At 37.3% G+C, this 11,965-nt stretch overlaps 1 protein-coding gene across 1 annotated transcript; it reads right to left on the bottom strand.

The window, feature by feature from the left end:
• Nucleotides 1–923: 923 nt before the first annotated feature.
• LOC122659098 (UDP-glycosyltransferase 88F4-like) lies at nucleotides 924–2,351 on the bottom strand. Its single transcript, XM_043854248.1, has one exon. The coding sequence runs from the start codon at nucleotides 2,349–2,351 to the stop codon at nucleotides 924–926; it is 1,428 nt and encodes a 475-aa protein (XP_043710183.1).
• Nucleotides 2,352–11,965: the final 9,614 nt, after the last annotated feature.

The raw sequence follows: 11,965 nt of genomic DNA, 5'->3' as shown, positions 1-11,965 counted from the left end.
TCATTCTATCTTCTTTTTCTTTAATTTAATCTCACCTAAAAAGGAATCCCCCCATACCAAATTGGATGAGATTGCTGGGTTTCTTTTTTAAATTCCCTATGTTAGAGTCTGAAGACCAAGCGGAGATCCTTGAACAAAAACCAAGGGTTGGAGAAGAAGTCAGGCGAAGATGAAGTGGGATGAAGAGAGAGAAAAACAAAACTCCTCCAAGCCCCAAAAATCTATGGTTGATGAGAATCCCAGGAACAATCGATGAGTTTACCGAAAGGGTGATTGTTCATCTGAATCTACCCCATTTTCAAGAATAGAAACAAGAAATTGTGCAGAGGTTGAAACCTGCAACTCATCTTCCCCAAACGATTTGGGGAAGATGAGTTGCAGGTTCTTTTTTTTTTTTTTTTTCTTTTTTTGTAATGGTAATTTTGTTAGTTCACATCTTATTTTTAAGACTGTTAATCATGAACTGACGAAATGAGCTTATTTGTTATTGTTTGCAAACCTTAGGGGGTACGTAGAATTTTTCAAAACTGGAGGGTAAAATTATCTTTTCGTCAAATCTCAGGGGTGGTATATGTAAATTACCAAAAAAAAAATTATACTGATCAATCAAGATATGATCCTAAGAATTTTACCGAAAAAACCAACATAGTCGATCTGCTTGGCAATGGTGGTTTCAATCGGTGGGTTTTGAATGTCAAAAAAAAAAAAGAAAAAAAAGAATAACAAAAGAAATTAGAAAACCAAAAGAAGTAGAAGAAGTTACTATACAATTATTGGGATCCATATCATAAAGAGAATCTGGATCCAAAGCCTCATCTATCCTCAAATTGAAATATTTTGGAATTTTTCTTCTTTTCTTGACATCCAAACATAAATCCTTACCATGAGGATCCGTACAAAACATCTGTTCATCCCTATTAGCATCAATTGGTCCATGAATCGACCAGCTTGGTAAAAGAAATTGTTGAAGAACCAGACTCGGACCACGCAGCCATGGCCTCTTCCTTCATCTTGTGCATCCGTTCTCTGAAAACCTTCCCTTCATCCGATTCCATCAACGCTCTCACGCGTTTCTCAACCTCCGCCGCATACACAATCCCATCTTCGGATTCCTCCATCGGCATCGCCAATTTCGTCTGTTCCACCAAAACTTCCTTGTTGAAGTGCTGCTCAGCATAGAGAGGCCATGCTACTATGGGCACCCCTGCACATACCGTTTCCAACACCGAGTTCCACCCACAGTGAGTCACGAACCCACCCACCGATTTCCGACTAAGCACTTCCACTTGCGGTGCCCACTGCTTGACCACAAGACCCCGGTCTTTGGTCCGCTCCAAGAAACCTTCCGGTAACAAAGCATCCAAATCCGGATCTCCCTGTTCCAAAGAAAAGTGTTTGTTATTGTCCTCTGAGACCGGTTTTCGCAGAGCCCACAAGAATCTCTGCCCACTCTTCTCCAATCCAACTGCGATCTCCTTCACCTGCGCCTTCGAGAACACACCTCGGCTTCCGAAACACAAGAACACAACGCTTTGACTCGGTTGCGCATCGAGCCATGACAAGGTCTGATTTTCACTTTTTTCACCCTCCACAGATTGATTAATTGGGCTGTCGAGCAATGGTCCGATGGTGTAAATAGGTGGAGTTGGAGCTTCTGGTACGCAGAGCCCATCATTGATGGCTTTGATCACTATTGATTCAAGGGATTCAAAAGTGTTCACTATAATTCCCTTTGATTTGGGTAGGCTAGAACTCATCTCTAAGAAATAAGGGTAGCCCTCCTCATCTCGGTCCATCAACGGCACGATGCCCGGGGCCGGGATGGGCGGCAAGCCAGGGATATTCAGCTTGGTGGTGGTGAGGTCCTTGAACCTCTTGGTGGTTTGATTGTGGATGGTGTTGAGATAAAGCATGAAATTGAGAAAGGTAGCACCTGCAGGGACATAGTAGTATATGGGGATACCGAGATCCGACACCACGGAGGAGGCAGGGGCGCAGAAGAAATCCATGATAACAGCTCGAACGGTGGAGGTTTCCGAGATGGTTTGAAGTGCATGGAGGAGGTTTGGGTTGTTGAAGCCAATAATTTCGCCGCGGACTGCTGCGCGGCTTCGATTAGGAGAAGGTTTGATGGAGAGGGTAGGGAGTTTGTGGAAGGTGATGGAAGAGGTAGTTTCGGAAGCACGGCGGAGGAAGGCGGTGACATCTGGGGTGACAAATTGGTCTTCGGTGATGATGACGGTGACGGAGAAACGGTGATGATGATGAAGGTTAATGAGCTTACCTAATTCCACGATTGATACGAGGTGACCTATGGTCATAATTGGGTATATCACTATCGTGCCTTCCATTTTTTTTTTCCTCCCTCTTTGCTTCTTCTGCTTCCTTCAAATAAATCTCAAATGGAGGATCTAATCTAATCTAATAAGAGCATCGTCCATTGAAGATAGCATCACTGCTTGCGTCACCGTTTGAATGCTTTTCTTTGTTTATTCAGCATTTTAACCGATTAGTGCCCTTTTTTTTTAAGCCAGATTCTCTACGGCGCGCTGCTTGTAGAAAAAAACTTTGAGATGCCGTGAGCTTTACTTCCGATAAAAAACTTCAATTTGAGTCTATCTGTACCGGTCCAGTAAATTTGATCCATGGGGAATAATAAAAAAACATAGAATGTGGGGCCATAGCACATCATGGACCAGCTCTGCATCAATTAACGCATAATGGTAGAATATGCCACGGATAAAATCGAGCACATCTTTAGTAGAAACTTAAATAATTTTTTTCAAACTGATCTTCATTGATGCTGCTTGCTTTTATATGTAAACAAACATTACAGTAATCAATTTTCTCTTTTATTTCTTTAAAAGAATAATTAATGTAACATTGAGAGGGGTTTATTATGGATAATATTGTAATATTTTTTTTAAGATAAAATGTTATTAATGGAGGAAGAATTGAATTTAACTGAAAATTATAACAATTAATTGAGGGGGTTTTATCAATTGTTCAAGGAATAATGGATAATATTATAACTTTTTTTTTGGTAAGATAAGATGGAATTATTTTATACATTGCCAGGAGGGCCCAATCCATCTCGGATAGGATTGTTTGGCTTGTTTCCGATCCCGGCTTTGCCGTTTCTTTTGGGACCTCAAGCGGGGTGTCTCCGAGTCTTTCTTATTGGAAGTTTTTTTTTTTCTTCCAACAAAAAAAGAAAAGAAAAGTGGGGTTTAATAGATTGTTCAACGAAAAAATGGGATCTCTTTCTAATTTCTAATTTTTAATTAATAATTAATAATAATTATCTCTTATTGAATTTATCTAAAAAAACGTGAGAAAACTAAGTAGGGAAATGATTGGTCCCTTAATTTTTATAAAAGAATAATTAATGTAACATTGAGGGGGGGTTATTAATGGAGGAAGAATTTAATTTAGCTGAAAATTATAACAATTAATAATTAATAATTAATGAAGGGTATTTTCAAAATTATAACAATTAATTGAGGTGGGGTTTCAAGGAATAATGAATAATATTGTAAACTTTTTTTTTTGGTAAGATAAGATGGGATTATTTTATACATTAGAAAGTTGAGTTTTATACATTGTTCAAAGAAAAATGGGATTATTTTACTCTCTTTATAATCTAATTTCTAATTAAAAATTAAAAATAATTATCTCTTATTGAATTTATCTTAAAAAAGGTGAGAAAACTTAGTAGGGAAACGATTGGTCCATTAATTTTTATAAAAGAATAGTTAATGTAACATTGAGGGGGGTTTATTAATGGAGGAAGAATTAACTTTAGCTAAAAATTGTAAGAATTAATAATTAATAATTAATGAAGGGTATTTTTCTAGACTTATTGATATTGTTGAAGGGTATTTTTGGAATGAAAAGATTTGCCATGACTTTTGAGTTTCTAGATTTATAATATAGTATGATAGTATGATATCATACTACTATTATATAAAAGCACATTGTGGCAAATCTTTCAGTTACCTATTCTACCCTTCATTCTTATCTAAAATTCCATTCTTCAATTCTTAATCTTTATATCATTCTTTCTTATAATTTCATAATTTTAGGTACCCTTAGTATTAATTATTATTGTTTTTAATTAGTGGCAAATCTTTCATTTACCTATTGTACCCTTCAGTCTTATCTAAAATTCTATTATTCAAATCTTAATCTTTATGTCATTCTTTCTTATAAATTCTTAATCTTAGGTACCCTTAGTATTAATTACTATTTGTAATTAAAATTAATAATATTTTTTATTATTTAAAGCAAATCTCTCCAATTCTCTCCACAAAATTAGATTTACCAAAAGTAAATCGGTTAACAATTATGGAGAGAAAATCTCTCCAATTCTCTCATAAAATTAAGGCAATAAAAAAAAACCCTTAATTAAATAAGGTAGATATTCATTCTCTCTCTATCTCTTTTGTTTGCTGTTTTTTTATTTTTTTTTCAAAAAATACTTCTCTATTCTCAACGATATCTCCCCTCTCTCTCTCTATTTGAATCCACAAAATCTCAAAACGTTTATTGCTGTTTTTTTTTTTTTAAATATCTTTTTTTATTCTCAATGATCTCTCTCTCTCTCTCTCTCTCTCTCCTATTCCTTAGTAAATACCGATATCGATTCCTGGCCGATCCCGTATCAGTGAGTTGGTACTGACAAAGGTGAAAATGTAAAAAAAAATCTAATTTTTGAACAAAGAAAAAGGTAAACCTAATCGATAGATCGATTTAGATCGGTATCGACTGAGACAAATACCAATTCCTGGTCGATCTTGTATCGGTGGGTCAGTATAGACAAAGGTAAAAATATATTTTAAAAAAAAAAAACTAATTTTTTAGAAGAAAATAGGGTAACCTAACTGATGCAGTCCAATAAATACGGTCCCTGATCGGTATCGGTGGAGATGGAGATCGATATCGATTCCTGGCCGATCTTGTATCGGTGGATCGATACGGACAATGAAAAAAATGTAAAAAAAAAAAAAAAATCTAATTTTTTTTAAAGAAACAGGGGTAAACCTAACCGATCTTGACCAACACGGATCAGTCTGCATCGGTTAGATTACCCTATTTTCTTCCCAAAAATTATGATTTTTTAAATATTTTTACCCTTGTCCATACTAATCCATCGATATGGGATTGGCCTGGAATCTGTATTGGTCTCAATAGATACCGATCCGTGTCGGTTAGGTTTACCCCAATTTTTTTTTTTTTAAAAAAAAATTACATTTTTACCCTTGTTCGTACTGATCCACCGATATAGGATTGGCTAGGAATCGATACCGATCTCCATCTCCACCGATACCGGTCCGGAACGATATGTATCGGATTGCATCGGTTAAGTTACCCTATTTTCTTCAACAAAAAAAAAAATACTTTTTTTAATATATTTATACCCTTGTTTGTTCTAACCCACCGATACGGGATTGGTCAGGAATTGGTATTGGTCTCAGTCGATACCGATCCAAATCGATCTATCAGTTAGGTTTACACTTTTTTGTTCAAAAATTAGATTTTTTTGGTACATTTTTACTAGATCGATTTAGATCGGTATCGGCTGAGACCAATACTGATTCCTGGTCGATCTTGTATCAGTGGGTCAGTATAGACAAAGGTAAAAATATATTTTTTTAAAAAAATTAATTTTTTGAAAGAAAATAGGGTAACCTAACCGATGCAGTCCGATAAATACGGTCCCCGATCGGTATCGGTGGAGATGGAGATCGATATCGATTCCTGGCCGACCCCATATCGGTGGATCAATACGGACAATGAAAAAAATGTAAAAAAAAAATTTAATTTTTTAAAAAAGAAACCAGAGGTAAACCTAACTGATCCCGACCAACACAGATCGGTCTACATCGGTTAGATTACCCTATTTTCTTCCAAAAAAATTATTATTTTTTAAATATTTTTACCCTTGTCCATACCGATCCACCGATACAGGATCGGCCAGGAATCAATACCGATCTCCATCTCCATCGATACCGGTCCGCAACGATTTGTTTCGGTAAATTAATATATTGTAACTTAAATTAGTAAAACATAAAATATAACATCTGTTTTCAACTTTGCATTAAGGATTCTAACATAAACTAATTTGCAGAATAAATTATATTATATTTGAGGAATAATCTTAAAAGTTGAAATTGAAGACACATGGTACAACGCGTGTGCAAATATAGCAAAAAAGTACACTTCAAAGGAGCAAAAGCAGCAAGCAAAAAATCAACGATAGTGTAAAAAAAAATATATAATGATTCTGTAAATTAGACTCACTAATATATCTACTTAGAATCCACGTACAGTCACATGTGCATTTGCACGTGCCCCTTTATTAGAATATATATATATATATATATATATACATACATACATACATACCAGTAACAATTACACAACAATATAGGATCATTAGAAAAAGGAAGAATAAGGCCTCTAATAGGAGAATTAAAAAAATATAGAGAAACAAGTGTATATATTGTAGTGCTTCTTCACGTTTTTTTAAAACAAGTGTCAAATGCATATTTGAGGGAAAATGGAAACAAACGGAAGTGATTTACTAATTTAATTAAGGGGACAATATAGAGACACCCCCTCAACTATGGCCTGTTTTTATGTACACCCCTTCATCTTTAAAATCTTTCAAATACATCCCTTCATCTATTGATAGTAAGTAAATTAGTTCATCAAACTAATGTCTAATTTTAAACGTTAATACTCACCCAATTAGGCCAGTCGGGTTGGCGGGCTTATAGTACCTAGCCCAACCTAAGTCCCTATCGGGCCAGCCGACCGACCGACTCGGGCAAAAATCCAACCACGCCGCCCTCGGGTCGGGAACCGATTGGCCTTGATCATGGGGAAGGGAAAGAAATGCATGGTGAATGGACCAGGAAGAACATTATCAAATTTCATAAAATAACACTATAATAAAAGTATTATATAACTTATTGTTACATAATATATTATATAAAAAATGTAGGTGACATTTAAAGTTTATAATGTATATATTATATCAATATATATTTTATAGTATAACTTCGTAGTCGAGTGAAAGCCTCAACCTAACAAAATTTCAACCCTAACCCGCCTCGGGCCAAATATCTCAACCGGACTGTCGGGCTAGGACGGCAGGGCGGTTTGGGCAAAACTTGCACCCTACACCCAACCATTTTTTAGGTTCAAATTGCCCAAATTAAAAATTTGAAGACAAAAATACCCTTTAGGGGTAAATTATTATGGTTCTCATAGAGAGGACCAGCTAAAGCTTTCCAATTTTGTCTTCTTTCCATCCATTATTATAGTTTTGTCTCCTTTCCATTATTATAGTATCTTTACCATCTAAAGCTTTGTATTTTCGTTTTTCTTTGCATTATTATAGTTTCTCCAATGTTGTCTTCTTACCATTATTATAGTTTCCATTCATTTTTTTTGTAATCAGATTCTTGGTGTTGGAATAGTATTAACAAGATTATTTCATCCCTCAAGTCCTTTACCTTTCGGCGATTTGGGCATGGTAAACACACTTTCTTTTGGACTGACTCTGGGTCCCTTCCATTTCTGGATTCACCATAAGACCTGGTTACTCACAAAGGGCTTTTCTTGAGAAAGTTTCTCTTTTTATTTCTAACAATAGTTGGAATTTGGATCTTCTGAGAGATGCTTCCCCTTCTCTTGTTACCCGGATTATTAACATCCGGTGTTTCGACTCCCTTGACTCTTGGTGGTGCACACTTGCCCGTGATGGCCGTTTTAAAACAAAAAAAGCGGCTTCTTTTATTTTTGCCTCGGCTTTAAATGACTTTTCTTCTATCGCTTGGTGGAAATTTTTTTGGAAACTAAAGTTGTTGTCTAAATTTAAACTGTTTTTCTGGCGTGTATTACATGCAGGGATCCCGGTTAAGGATTTTATTTTGAAATGGACTCAGGTCGATTCCACTTGTACTCTCTATGGCACTTGTAATGAGACCCTTTGGCATGTCTTCCTCTCTTGTGACTGGGTTAAGCACATCTGGGTAGCTGGTCCTTTGGGTCTGAGGACTGAATCATTTCATTTCCTTCTCTCAGACATTTCTGCATCTCTACTTTGTTGGACCGACAGCTTGACAAGCCTTCCTTAGTTTGTTTTTTTTTTTCCTGTTTTTATTATCTTTTGTTATGTTATTTGGCAGGTTCATAACAATGTTGTGTTTAATTTTGTGCGACCTAACCCTGGTCAGACACTTTGTCGAATAAACCAATGGTTATTGGACTTAAACATTACCCCACCCCCTTCCAAATTTAATGATGTTTTATGTCTCCTCTGAATACTTTGGATTTTACTAACCCTGTTTTGTCCAACTTTGATTTATCCCTGCTAGATTTTCATGTTTTGCTCTGCGCAGCATTTGACTCCAAAGGTGTAGGTAAGCCTGGCTGGGTCTTTGGTTTTTTGATTGAGGGGAAACTTTTCTTTGTCACTGCTGGTCGAAGTAAAAACACTCATTTTTTTGGAACCCGAGCTGACGGGATTGCTCAACGGACTTGATTTTGCCGCCTTGAGAGGTTTGAAGCTAAAAGAAGTTTGGTGCTCTAATGCAGTACTACCCGGACTTCTTCCAACTCCATCCCTTTCCCCCTGGCCCTTTGAAGTCCTTGACTATATTTTGAAGATTTATGTTCTTTCTAATGATATTAACTTTAGGACGTTTTCTAACTTGCCCCTTGTAAATTGGTTTAGGTTATTCCTGGACTCTGCCCCTCACTTCATTGTACTTCTTTTATCTAATTTATATATGATTTCTTTTATCATCAAAAAAATCAGATACCTTAATCAAAGGGAATTCTTTTGTATTTAACTCAGCCATTACAGCAATGAGAATCATTGAAAATTTCCAAGGAGCAGCAGCGGAGATACCAATTTCAGATGCAGCGGCGAGAGAGAGAGAGAGAGAGAGAGAGAGAGAGAGAGAGAGAGAGAGAGAGAGAGAGAGTAGCAGCGGCGAGTAGCATCAGTGACCGGAGATGCAAGCACCCTAGGCGATCAGAGATGAAGGTGGGGGGGTCGAGGAGAGAGGAGGTTTCGTGAGAGATTTGGGAAATAGGGTAACTGAAAGGATGGGAGGATTTAGGATAGTTTGGTCTTTTTGATTTTTAATGTATTAAAGTATAGAGGGTATTTTAGTAATTTTACTTTTTCTGCTAGATAACGGTGTCATAGATGAGGTGGTGTGTTCGAAAAGTTTTAAACATAAAGGGGTGTACATGAAAACAGACCATAGTTGGAGGGGTGTCCCTATATATTTTCCCCAATAATTAATTAACTAGATCTCACACGATTTTTATGATCTCTATACTGTGATTATACTCATGTTTCCTTTATTACACCTTAAGGCATACATGAATTGTCTTGAATGAAATGGAAACTTGTGACTCAAATATTCTCAAAGCTCTTATTACTGTTATGGGTTAATCTGTTTGTAACCAAGCCGATTACAATAGATTTTGTAACCTCTATTTTATGTTCTTAGCCATTTATTTTATAACCCTCTTCTAAATAAGGTCATTTTGGTACTTTCATTCTTCCACATCAATTCTTCTCCTTCTCATCTTGACTGGCTCCGACGAACCCCCTGCCCTCTACTACTCACCCATTGCGCCTCCCCCCCCCCTCTACCTGAACTCCCATCCCAAATTCCCCGATCTCCCTCCCGGAACCCGGAACCCAGAACCCGGAACCCCGAACCCTGCTGCCCCTGCTACCCTGCCACCATCCCTCCGCACCCCATTCCATCTGTGAGCGCCCCCCCTGCTTCTTCTTGCCACTGCCACCCCTTGCCCCTTCTACCCCACCGCCACGTACATAGAGGGAAGGAAACAGGATACTTGATAGAACTTCTGCTGAATTGAATGATTGATTGTTTAAATTGCCCATTAAAGGATCCTTATGGGCTTTGCTTTGTAAATGTGCTTTCCACCTAACATAATACCAAATGTCATTGCTCTTTAAGGGCTTCTGGTGGAAGGAGAGGAAGGAGAATAAGATACAGATCTGACACAGTGGGTCACGAAATGACAGTAATCTGATTCGTCGAGTTCTTTGATGAAGTATTAATGCAAAACACTTGAGGTTATAAATTCCAAAACCCATCACAGTCTCTCAAAGACGTGACTTGAGAGATGGTAAAAAAGTCTGGTTACAACTTCTGTTTGTAAATTGCTTGGATACAAACAGACACACCCGTTTGTTATTATTGGTTAAATTTCTATTTTGTTCCATTTTAAATATTTATTATTAAAAAAGCGCTTTTTATTTTGTTTTGCATGTTATTTAAATGTTGTTAGGTAATAGGTACACAATAGATGGTTGGCAGCAGTAGGGATAGAGATATGGGCTTTTGGAGTTAAAGTAGGTAACAAAAACGTGCGGTGTAACTTATGTGGGAACATTACCAAAACATAAAAAAAAAACAAAAAAAAAAAAAAAACTTATGCCGCAAGGTAGTCTCAGGGGATATTAGCAGATTCAAGTAACGCCTCTCTCATGAATCAGGTGATGTGGCTCCATGCAACCTTGTTCCAGTCTAGATGATGCAACAATTTCAAGAGCATCTGGCTGTAGGGAGAGCTGCATTAAAGCTAGATTTAGATAGGTAGAGCTTGAGATGGAGGCTGTCAAGGGAGGAGGATGCGGATTGGGTCTCGTTGATAGGTCATCCAAGCGATGATGAAACTGATATTGTCCCGAAGAAACATGTGACCCATTATTCATAGCCTTGGGAAGTTTTCCCTAGCAGCATTTCGAGTCCCTCATGGCTTAGGAGTCTCTAAAATGAATTGTCAAAATGAGTTTTCAAAATATGGAATTGGATTTGTCACACATCTCACAAACCAAGCCGCAGCCCAGTTCGAAGCCTCAACCAGTCATTCAGTTGATTGGAGCCGGCGTTGTCGATACCCTTTGCTGATGTCAATAGATTCTCATTTTTTGAGCCATCCACTACTCATTTTGAACCGAATTTTCCGTGTTTTCAGAATTGTGGACTCTTGAGTCCTAGTTTGTGACTAGGGATGTAAACGGATCGGATTCGGATCGGATATGGATCGGATGTGATCGGAGCCGGGTATTCCCTGGCCGAATACGGATACCTCTAAACGGATTCGGATGCGGATCGGATTCGGATTTTCGACCATCCGTTTACATATCTGCCTTGTGTAACCCGGACCTTCCTCCCCCTAGCGGATACAATTCTCTCTCAATCCATATCTCTTAGATCATGATTATCTTTTCATCATATTCTAGAACTTGTTTAATCTTCAAAAACCCTAAAAATCATTATTTACTTAATTTTTTATTATTAAGTATTCAGATTTTTTTTCGGACGGATTTTAATCGAAGTATTCGGATTTTTTTCCGGATGCCCCTAAACGAATACGGATGCGAATTCGGATTCGGATTTCGGTTATCCATTTACATCCCTATTTGTGACAACCTTATCTCGTTGTTGCTAATCTTCTAACTCACCTAGACTCTTTAGAGATCCTAGAGGTCATGATAAAGTATACCAAAGACTTAATTCATAAGTGCTTGATGGAGTCATTTCTAAGAGTTGGGATAAGGAATGCTTGCCTTGGATCTGGCTAACATCCTAGGCTGTAAATAAGAGGTTCCTCCCAAGTTGTGGAAGATGTTAGGGTAATTTTTTAGAGTTCTTAAAGTTTTAAGAGCCCTAAGAGAGAGAATTTGCGTTTTCTACCAGTCTGTTGTAGCATTGTCGGGTTGAGCCTCTCCAAACCTGAGCTTCTTCTACTCCAATCCTCTTACCTCCTTCATGAAAGTTGAAGACAGGTAAATCTTCTTTCTTTTGCTTCTAATTGCTCTTAATTTCATTGATAATTTATTCAAATATCCTCTATTTTCTGAGGGCGCGTCGTTGTTATTCAATAGGACAGAGACGAG

Source organism: Telopea speciosissima, chromosome 4 (assembly GCF_018873765.1).
Source record: "Telopea speciosissima isolate NSW1024214 ecotype Mountain lineage chromosome 4, Tspe_v1, whole genome shotgun sequence".
In the NCBI taxonomy this organism is placed as follows: Eukaryota; Viridiplantae; Streptophyta; class Magnoliopsida; order Proteales; family Proteaceae; genus Telopea; species Telopea speciosissima.
Note: the sequence above shows the minus strand (reverse complement) of the source record. Positions and strands in the feature narration are given on the sequence as shown.

Bases quoted from the DNA above. Each gene is read 5' to 3' on its own strand.
- LOC122659098 (XM_043854248.1), bottom strand. From the start codon at position 2,351: ATGGAAGGCACGATAGTGATATACCCAATTATGACCATAGGTCACCTC.